The 11,397-nt window shown below is 41.7% G+C and overlaps 1 protein-coding gene across 1 annotated transcript; it reads right to left on the bottom strand.

Annotated features, from left to right (window-relative positions):
* Positions 1-2,747: 2,747 nt before the first annotated feature.
* MALT1 (mucosa associated lymphoid tissue lymphoma translocation gene 1) lies at positions 2,748-11,150 on the bottom strand (the record flags this gene model as incomplete). Its single annotated transcript, XM_010084172.1, has 7 exons — positions 2,748-3,212; positions 4,647-4,772; positions 5,642-5,799; positions 7,220-7,369; positions 8,735-8,862; positions 9,563-9,637; positions 10,973-11,150. Coding segments are annotated over 7 exons (1,280 nt in total), but the record flags the coding sequence as incomplete, so codon positions are not given.
* Between the last annotated feature and the right edge of the window lie 247 nt (positions 11,151-11,397).

Raw genomic sequence — 11,397 nt, 5'->3', positions numbered from 1 at the left:
GCACAGATATATCATTTTGTGGACAACAGTTTATTACACAGTAAGAAGCAGGATAAACTTTTGTACAAATCATAAAACTGTGACAACGTATCAGCTGAATACTACAGTACTAGACCATGTCTCAAGCTATCATTCTTTATTTAAAAGTCAAATACAGAGGATGATTAATGCACAGGTACACCTCATTCATCAATAAATATTTCCCTAGTTAATACCCTCCAAAAGAGCAAGTCAGAAGCTCACGTTCCTTTGCAGATTACTTCAAGCATGGCTGTCACTTGGAAATAACTACATTTAAAATCCAGGTACATATATCCACCTTTCAGCACACATGAAGAGCCACAGATATAGTTAACGATGCGTTAAATCTGAACCTTGTTAGGACCACATACAGCACATCCCTCAGCCTCCAGCCAACATCTTGTAAGACTTCAGAGATCCCACCAAAGCACAGATCTCAACTGGAGATTTAAACTGGTTTGTCTACCACATCAATGAGATTCAATTATTTTCTTTTTTTGCTACCTACTTAATGAAAAGCCCTACAATAGTTTTTCTGAAGTAAAAAATTATTTCATGATGGGGATCTTAATTAAAGCAATATTGCTTACCAATATTACCTGGGCAAGAAAGGCTGTATCTGAATATTGCCTTGAATTTTAATTACCTTACACCCTGATACTTTCACGCTTTCAAAGCATCAACTTTTAAAGACATAATAAAACATCAGTGTTCTCACACTCGTCCCCAGATACACACAGGCACATCACAGGTTCTTCAGTATTTTGAAACAAAACCCAACATTACAAAAATGAATTTTTCTTTTTTCACGAAAGTATGCAACCTGAATATGCAGAAAAATTAGGTGAGCAAAAGTGCCCTTTCCTGAACACAGATAAAGACATTTGGCAACATCTAAAAGGTCTGGCAGCCAGCCCAAGCTAGGTCTGTCTGTTCCCTTTGTTCAGCCAAGCAGGAAGCGGCTCATTTGGCTTTCAGTAAAGGATAAACTGTCTTCTGAAGGTGCCTCTGCCTCCGATTCTGGGGTTCAGAGCCTGAACGACCTGGAGGACTAGCTGACTTCTGGCACCTATGGAGAGAACTCCTCCCTTGGGCTCCAGAGCAAACGCGCACTAGGGCTACGTACCAAGTGTCAGGTCCTGCCGTGAAGTGGGTGTCCCTCATCTTCGGCAGACGGCATTTAGGATTGCTTTATCCCTTGTAAGTGTGTGCTGGAATCTTTACCTTGGATTTTCACAGTTCTAGGGCAGACTTGTTGCATTTTTATTTGAAGGAGTATAAATTCATTTGGCCTGGAAAACAACTGAGTAGCATTTGTTGGTTTGTTTATAAAATCACCAGGAACAGGAACACCACCCCTGTACTCCAGCCTGAAGAAAGCTGAAGTTTGCACTCATCTTGCCCATTCATTTCTAGCCTTCAGCATGTCTTCCTGCGTGACTAACCATACAATACTTTGCTTGCTATGAACAGGGACTTTTTTCTCACATTTCCATTTAGTGTTCGTCCAGAACAGGAAAAGACCACCCTTCCAGAAACGAGACAGCAGAAGTCTCACGTGTGTCACGTAAGATTATCATAAGAACAATCCACCACAGAAGGAACCTGTGACTTTGCTCTCTCTGACAATCTGTAATCTAGTTCTCTTAAAACAAGAAAAAAATGTGATCACGTTAGTTTACTTGCTCAGTTCAGGGTTTGTTTTCTTTGCACAGCTCTTCATCCATCTGTCAGTTGCTGCCAGACACGGGACACGAGACCACGAGAGAGGAAAATGCAGTCAAAGCTGGTTATTAGCCTCATCCAAGGGACTGGAATGGCAGTGACTGATCCTAATACAAACACGAGTAAGGAAAGAAACTGAGGCTTGAAGGAGACATACTCTAACACTGGAATACTAAAATTATATCTTCGCTTCTGTAAAAGCTGCCTCTTTGCTCAGTTCATTTACATTATGTGTCAACTTATATACTCAATAGGAGGCAATTACAACATACATAAACACTTAAAGCATTATTTTAATGCAGTATGTAAAAAGAAATCCCCAGATATTGAATAACTGAAACGGAAAGATGGAAGAGAGAAAGGTATATTTATCATTTTGCAGCTAATGGATTTTAAAAAATAATGTTAAATCATAGAGGACATGGGAATTCATCTTCCTGCTTAATTCTGTCAACATTTTTTCCTCTGACAGCTACATGTTTATCTTGTTTTTGTGCGGGAGAGCAATTCCTCTCTGAAAACAGAAGATTTATCAAACATAGATCTTAACTCCAGTAGGTACTGGAGAAGTACCTGGGAAGATCCAAGGCTTTACCGTCTCAAGAGAAATTTGGACACCACAGCCAGGCTTTTATGCATTCATCCCCTAACAGAGGTGGGCAGCTTCCTCCTAGAAATGGGTGATTGCCTCTGTTCCTTAGCCGCCTGACTGCCAGAGAATGGAACAGGAAACCCACAAGTTCAGATTTTCCCCTCTATCAAATGTCAAATGGTAGGAGAAAAAAAAAAAAACAAACCATGTCTTTTTCCTTCCTAAATCTATCAGTCCAGTTTTGTCTTTTTGGATCTGAAAGATTTTCATGATAATCTCATTTCCAGTACCATCTCTAGGCTTGCCAATCCCTTTGTCGTGAAGCTCCCAAACTCCAGAAGATGTTTAAGCAGTGTGGAAGGTCCCCTATTCAAGGGTGGTACTCTGGTCTATTCTGAACACATCACAGCTACTGCTCTTCAGACAGTCTGAGGCTGTTGGAGAGAAGGAAATCCAGTTCAACAGTATCATCAGTGGTCTCTACTGGGACATTGCTCTTTTCCACAGGAGGCGAGTAATTCTGCACTTCATGTCTCGAAGCTAATATCCTTGAAGTCCCTTTGCAAGAACATGCCCCTGGTTGTCTGATGCCGTCTGAACAAATACGGTTTGGATGGTAAACACCTGGGCAGGAATTTGCTTGGCAATGACTAGGGTTGTAGTATTTAGGTGCCACTGGACTTGATTCTATTCGATTATGAAAAGGATTATTTGCCATGCCACAGGTCGGGAGACAGTTACTGGTTTTGAATCCATGATGAAGGCCTAATTTAGCAATAAGGGGCTTCCCAACGTTAACTTCCTTTCTTTCATCCATTGTATCTTCTATTCCTGGATACTGATAGTGCAAGCAAATAGTGAAGATCAGGTGTTCCTGCAAAAGAGGACAGAGGGGGTGGGGGAGAAAAAAAAAAGGTTCTACTTCCTCCCCAAATAAACAATATCAGAAACACTTAAAGAGGCACAGTCTAATGGAGAAGGAGACTAACCTTTCAGGAGCTAAAGAACATGTGTTAGGCAAGACTTGTTTACTGAGGACCTTTGCTTAATACTTGCTCCCCTGATTTCTGTATTTCCAGAAGCATGTATGTTACACCAGCTGTCAAAAGCACTGAAAAAGAGATACCGAGCGATGCCCAGCACAGATGTTCGTGACATAGAGACAAACTTCACAGTGCCACTGTCTGCTGAAGTGAGAACCTTTCATAAACTGCTTGCCCAAGAGGACAGGCTGGAATGGAAGGAGAGGGTATGTAACATTTTAATCTCCTACTAACGACTTGGTAAGATGGAGCTCTGCTTCAGGTCACATCCCACTTCTACTACAGGGCGTAGGAACATTCCCACAGAGCGCATGTCATGGTTTGACCTGGTGGGCAGCCGAACACCACACAGCCCTTTGCTCACTGTCCCCTCCCATAGGGAACGAGGGAGAGAATTAATGGGGTAAAGGAAAAGAGACTGGTGTGTTGAGATGAGAACCATTTAATAGCTAAACTACAATAATACTGGAAATAATTATGATGATGATTATAATAGTAGTAATATATATGTAAGTATACAAATGAGTGATACACGGTGAAACTGCTCACTACCCAATGACCAAGACTCAGCTCATTTCTGGGCAACGATCCTGGACCAGGGAGAGTCCTGAAACCACAATCCCAAAAAGGAGATCCGAGCCTGAGAGTCAACCGAGAGATGAACTGGAGAGAGAACTTCCGGACAGATCCTAATCTATATACTGTGCATGATCTGGAACAGACCATTGGCCGGTTTGGGTCTCAATCCTAAACCTAAGGTCAGATCCTGGGCTGGTCACTGGGGCTGTGCTCCCTCCCAGCTCCTCCTGCCCCTGCAGACATGGGCCCAGCAGAGAAGCTGGACAGTCTCTGACTGTCCTGGCAGCAGCTCTGCCCATCAGTGTGTGATCAGCTTCTCCTCAGCACAAACCCCAACCAGCCTCTCCCACCTGCTGGGGAGAAAGTGAACTCTGTCCCAGCTGGAACCATGACCGTGCAATAGCTGATCTTCAGAAAAATAATCACCCTGTCAAAGTTCAGTACGGGCCTAGAAAATACAAAGTGCCTTCTACAGCGGTAGAAGGATTGCACGTGCATTGGTTCCCTGGCTTTTATTTTTCAGCTAAGAAACTAAAGTCACTCAATTGTGCTATTAGCCATTTTTTCCCTCCAAAGAACATGTTACTTTTTATGCAGACAATACACAGCTACCTCAGCAGAACTACCAAGCAACACGGTTAATCTAAACCATCTGAACAAACTTGTGAGGAATAATATATATTAACCCTTAGTTTTTGCAGTGAACTTAGCCTGGTGTAGAGGCAGTGTTTGGGAAGGTCCTTTGACACTAAATAGCTTCCAGTTTCCTCAGGAGTTCCTTTATTGGCCTCTTTAGGATCCACATCCAGGTCCTGTTGCAAGAAAGAAATGAAAACTTAGAACTGAGGGTACAGAATCTGTAGATCATAAAATACTGATCAGTATTTCCTTTTATAGAGTCAGGATTTTCTTCTTCTTAAAAGGGAAGAAAACACCCATCTTGGGTTACTTGCAAAAGCTGCTGAAAGCACTGTTAGTCACAAGCAGAAGGTCACCCTCTTCTGCTGATGGTTCCTGTCAAACGTGCTGTGCTTGCTTCAGGGTTGCTCTTTTATACCTAACTGCTACTGTGAAGCACAGTACTACAACACTGATTCTGTGGGCTAAAAATATATGTAGTTATTATGCAAATTAATGCAAATATGTTATTCATAAAGTCTCAGAAGTGTCCTGTTTGTTCTATCTAAAAAGGTTTTCTGCCCCATGTACTCTTTCACAGACATCAAAGAAGACAGTGACAGGATCACCCAGGTGCAAAGAACTGTAAAGCCTACGAAACCTTGTCCTGCAAGGCAGATGTGTCTTCAGCTCACGTAGGAGCTACTGACATTTAAATCTTTAATTAAATATAACAACTGCTTCATAGAGTCACAGAATGGTTTGGGTGGGAAGGGACCTTAAGGATCATCTGGTTTCAACCCCCTGCCAGGGGCAGGGACACTTTCTACTAGACATACCTGATGTTAGCCAACGAAAAACAAAGGAGACTTTGAAAAATATTATCCCTAATTTAGAAAAAAAATAAGTAAACGTGTGTGTCTATACAAACACATACATGTAAGCACCTTTTCAACGGTTTCGACCCGTTTTACTACAAAAGATGCAGTTTGACATGGACAGACCAGGCAGTTTTCAGCTTCAGCGGAGGGAGATCACCAAGTCACCAACAGGAAGCACTTACAAGCGCGAAGTCTGTAACGTAGGCTCTGCAAACTACTATTTCAGGTGGCTGCTTTACTATTTGCGTGTAGATGATCATGACATTGGAAAACTCAGCTGCAAACCCCAACTGAATCTGAACACCACACCTGAATTCAAGATACATACTTTCTGGAAGCTCTGCAAATAAATAACACATCATTACATTCTAAATAAAACTTAGCGTATCTATTTTCTAGTTTTTTAAATTTTGTTTTTAAATTAAAAAGTTTAAAAGGTACAGACCTCTTCCTCCTGCCCTCCCTCCACCTATCACTTACATGTTTACAGTGAAGCAACCAGGTTAGAAGTCAACCAGGCAGCAACACTGTTTGCTAGTATCCCACAGAAACTGGAAGACGCTGCCAGAGAGAGCTGACTCAACTGCTGCCTTCGCAGGTTTCTTTCCAATCTCTGTGCAACTAGCAAGGCAACATTTCCTCTAACTGCGATATAGCTTACTGACCCAAGAATTTGTTTCCAGGAAGGTTCATATGGTATATATCCAAAACACAGGAGACACAGGTATATTGAATTGGACAGGAAAGTGAATTTCACGTTCTTTTTTTTCCTTTCATAGCCTATGCACACATTCACAAAGCCTAGCCCGCAGTATTTTTCTTCTTTATATTTCTGGTCTTTCTCAATCCATATCTGGAAGTGCTCAAGGGTCAATGAGATCATTCTGTGTCTGTAGGCTCTCTACTGATTTTTCTGATCCCACTGGGAGTGGATTATTTAACATAACCATAGACATACCTTTATACAAACATAAAGGCTATTCTCTTCCCAAATTCCAAACACATTCTCTTCTATGCATGGCTTAAAACAAATAAACCATAAGGTAACATTATGTCTTTATAATTGTTGTTTTGCATTTCAATCACTTAACAAACATGAGTTAAGGGCTTGATTCCACAAATGAAAATCCATGTCTGTGAAAGAGTCTGCCTACATGACTAGTTAAGTCTTAAAAATGCTGCCCGTGACCCTCTGCCCAATCTGTCAAAGAAATTTGAAAATGTACTCCAACATATTAGGTGAAAAAGAAAATGTTCTTAAACCCCAGTGCTCTTCTTGAAAGAAATCTAGAAAGCCTGGAACTAATCTCACTCTTATTTTAGTTTTCTCAGTTGCATACACTGAAAACTCCTTTTCATCGTTCACTTTACCATACAGTTCACCTGGCTATTTTAGGTGATGACTTTAGAATGATATTAACGATGTCTTACAAGTGTCATTGTTAGGCACAAAAAGAGTGCCAGGAGATTATCCCAGGAAGTAGACATCATCTAAGTCTCCCCTTCAGTGGTCAAGTGGCCTTAAATATAGTTACCCAGGATGAATTCTGCGTGTCACTTTGTTATCACCTCACATAGAGGTCAATCCCAACACAAAAATTTCCCAGATATGAATATACTAATGAAATTCAGATATGAATTAGAACTCCTTCCATTTCCATCCAATATCTCAACCACAGACTAGGGATCAGTAAGGAAGTACATCCTCTTACTTCTCCCGTTGTGCAAGCAGGATCACCTGGAAGCAGACTGTGCCATACCATGAGCTTTGGCCCACTGTAGGTTCCGCGCCAGAGACTCTGCAGAAGACGCGCTTTGTTGAATGGGATCAGTTAATGCCCTCTTCTCAGACAAACTGCTGCGGATCTCCAAAGCTTGCTTGCCTTTGGTAAGGTGACACTTGCCCATATCTGGAAAGAAGATGCAAACAGTTTCTCTCAGAATCAGTGCTGCTGAAATTCTAAGTTAGGTACCTCACCGCAATGTTGTCTGGTTGCTCTGGTTATGCCAGTGTCAGCACTTCCCTAAAAACTTGCCGTTTCAGAAGTGTTCATTGCTCAGCTAGTCATTAACGTCAGGCTAAAACAGCACACCAGGTGCCTGCAGTGTCCCCAGGGTTCTGCTTGTGTCCCAGTCAACATCCTTGAACAAACCAGTTCAAGCAGTACCGCAGCTCTGATTCAGTAAGGTCCCAATTCAAGTGACTGATTTAAAGCACGTGAACAATACCGCTGGAGGGGATTTCTAAAGAGGTGGAGGCAAGGGGAGCATCTTAGGGGCCCATAAAGGGGCCAATACTGTTCATTTAACATCATCACTAATGACCAAGACGACAGGACAGAGCGCACCCTCGGCAAGTCTGCAGATGATGAAAAACGGAGAGGAGCCCCATCAGCTAGTCACCCAGTGATCTCCTCCCTCTCACCAGCAGAGCACTGACATCAGCTCTGCGAGTTAATCTTTGAATTTCGTTTTCAGCAGCCTGACCTGTCGACAGCAGAACTTTACTTTGCATGCTCTTGGATTTCTTCCGCTTTTTAGATCCCTGTCAAAAGACAGGCTGGGCAAAATTCGGCATCTGCACCAAGTACACACCAAATACACACCAAGAAACCACAGCAGAACTTGGCTGCTGACATGCTCTACCTGCAAACAACAGTCTTACACAGACAGCTCTCTGTCAATGGCCTTATCTATTCTTCTATGCTTCAAGCAAATGTTTGCACAGAAGCAATACGTTTTCCCCTCAACAGTTCTCACTTTAACACTTCTCCCATCAATTATAAAAGGCTATTACTGAACCAGGCACATTAAATTAAAATTAATTAAAATTAAAATCTTTGGTAGAGAGCAGATAATTATCATCACTGTAGCACTCTTTGAGACAGGTAGGACTCAGTTAATTGTTTAAAGGAACAGGGCAATGACTGGACTACCACTAGCAGCTGACCCCACAAGACAGAAGAGTAATTTTTGTGCACGAACAGTTCAAAGCTCCATGCAGAAAGACACTCAGAACAAGTAAGTTCCACTAAAAAGAAGAGTACAAAATTGATCACTATTAAAGAAGCTCAGCTCCCTTTATAATATTGTGATCTTTGTTAATGTGCTGCCCAGTAGCACCTGCTTCTTGATGAAAGCTGCTGTTTTAACAAAATGCAACAAGAAGGAGCTTGAAGGAGTGTTAATGACACCCGCCATGAGAAGAACATTTAAGCAAAGAAGTTTAGTAAGGCAGGCTGAGCATACTGTTAGTGCAGTAAGCTTGAGTTCACCTTCTGCAACCTCATCAAGCAGTACAGTAATCTTCTTGTCTTCTAACAAGCGGTCCTTCAAGAACTTCATGAAGATTCCATTGGCCAACCCTGACTGCTGAATTTCAAAAGCTTCTGCTCCTTGGCACCTAGGAGATCACCAATAGCAGACAAGGAAAAACACCAAAACATCTGCATGATTAAGATCAACATGAGGACAAAAGGAGTAAAGTTATGTTGGGAATAAGGGAAAGAAACCCTACAATTTGAAAACCAGGCTGTGCCTAAGGCGAACCTGCTCTTCACGTTCATCCTGGGAAGATTTCACCTACAGTCAAGCCACAGACCAGAGCTGATGTCAAACTGTTTACGTGAGGAGCTTAAATTTCTCACAGAAGACTTCATTAAAGCTCTTGACTACTTCTATTCAGCAGTGTTTGCACTCAACTTGAAAACTGAAAGAGGGAGGTTATTTAACTTTCTGCATAAGTAACCACTTCAAACAGTTCCAACTGCAGTTGTAACCTTATTCTTTACATCTAGAATAAGAAACACAAGGGCGAATCTATATGCTGCTACTCCAGTTCATTAATTTATATTTCTAACACACTTTTTTTCTAGAACTTTAACTTGCATTAACACAGGAGACACATGACTGGAGAGGGTACAGCACACAGCTGTTCCCCAGTACTCGACCTTCCGTACAAGCCCACAGTGCAGCAAGTACCGCTAGGAACACACAGGACACAACCGCCCCTGCCCCTACACCACAGTTGGTAGCTATACAATCTCAGCGGTCACTTCTGGCTTCAAAACCTCTGTGGCACGACAGAAGAAAAATTTCCTTACGTTGCATATCCAAAAACAATGTTGGCCGTAACCTTCAGAGCATCTAAGATAAGAATTGTGTCATCATATTCATTTCTGCAATAAACAGAAACACAAAAAAGTAAAAGAATAATTTGAGAGCTAATAATGGTAACATACACTACTGTTGTTCAACATACCAAAACAGCATTGTTCAGAAACAGTAACTTTTTTCTCTCCTACAGTTCTGGAATGAGCCCTGATTGCTAGAAGACAATAGTCAGCATCACCAACACTCTTCATGAGGACAATGTAAAGACACAGTCAGATATCACGCCTTACCCAGACGAGGGCACGCCATACTAACCAACAGAGAGTTTGGCTACAATCTCTTAAAAATGATTTCTGATAATGAGCCATTTTAGGTTACAGCTATATGAGTGGTTTGTTTTGTTTTTTCCCAAACATGGTGTCTGCATAGTTAAGATGAAGCTTATGCAGCAGGATTTTCTATTTGGACAGCTGATTGTGCAGCTGAATTGGGCCACTGGCATTTCATTATCAGTGAAGTTTAGAGGCTCTACAAACACTGGAGCACTAGCGATTTTCTATTATGACATATTCCTTAGAGACCAATTTTCAGAAGTGCTGACTGAAGGGCTGATTTCAATCAGTCATAGTCTCAACATGGAAAGCAAACAGTACTTTGTTCATAAAAAAATTGATAAACCAGTTGATTTTTAAGCTCTAAATAAAGATGCAACATCCCCAGCATAAAAGCAGTCCACAAAATCCATGCCTCTGAAGAAATCCAAAATAAGCACTTCCCTTGAGCCCTTCTATCAAATTAACATGCCTTTGATCACATGGATCCTCCTTCCTCCCTGTAGGGATGAAGACGGTTAGTGATGCAAGGAGAAAGGGTCATTTTTCTTCTTTAAGATGCCTAATTTCACTTTTATCTAAGACGACTGATGCTTTATAACTTCTAAACAACAACAAAAGAAGAAATAAATGTCATTCAAATCAAGAGGGAAGTATCTACCCATGGAAACAGAAAGTCTAATCACCAGCTTCACGTTTCCATCCAAGGCCAAGGGCAGAATAAGTCTAGGAATTAACCCTATGGGCTTTAAAAGCACTCTGGTGCCACCTGTGACTCCTCAGAACCATGAACGTTCCAGTACAGTGAATTCTCAGCCTAGTCTAAAGATTTCTCTTAGCGTGAAGTCCAGCTTTCTCTCGAGATCCTTTGCCAGTCTCTCAAAGCGGCTTCACTTTTATTTGTTCAATTTTAAAACAGGCTCAGTTTTCATCTGTTGCTGTAGTGAATAAACTGAACTTCACAGCTGGTTCCTACAGTCATCACATCCCCTCACTCTACTGTGAAGCAAAAACATCCCTCAAACACCCAATGTCAGTTCTCACTACTCATGAATTACGAGGTTGTACCTTTTCCGACACATGTCCAGTAGGAACACGTTAAGTCCCGTCTCTTTCTCCTGCATGAGTTTGAGGATGTTCTGCACACACAGGCAGTTTGCAGATCGGTAGGGATTCGGAGCATCAATAGGAACCATGAAACTGTTTCCATAGTTTTCATAGCCGTGGCCAGCGTAGTATAACAAACCTGAGAGTTCAAAACACACGTGGCTGAAAACACCGGTCAAGAGTACTTTGGAACATCTCTAGAAAGTTCAGCGTGGTCAGAAAACTTCAGGCGCCGTATCCACCCTCTGTGCCTGTGGGAGACTAGGCTCACCCAAGCTATTCCAAGCAGGATTTTTTATATCAATATGCCCTTGGTAATACAGCAGGGAAGCAGGGAACTTCACAATACACAGACACAACAAATTAAAAAAAAAAATCACTCATGC

The sequence above is a fragment of the Pterocles gutturalis genome, unplaced genomic scaffold, assembly GCF_000699245.1.
Source record: "Pterocles gutturalis isolate BGI_N339 unplaced genomic scaffold, ASM69924v1 scaffold36496, whole genome shotgun sequence".
NCBI classification, from domain to species: Eukaryota; Metazoa; Chordata; class Aves; order Pterocliformes; family Pteroclidae; genus Pterocles; species Pterocles gutturalis.
This window is presented reverse-complemented; position numbering and strand designations above follow the sequence as displayed.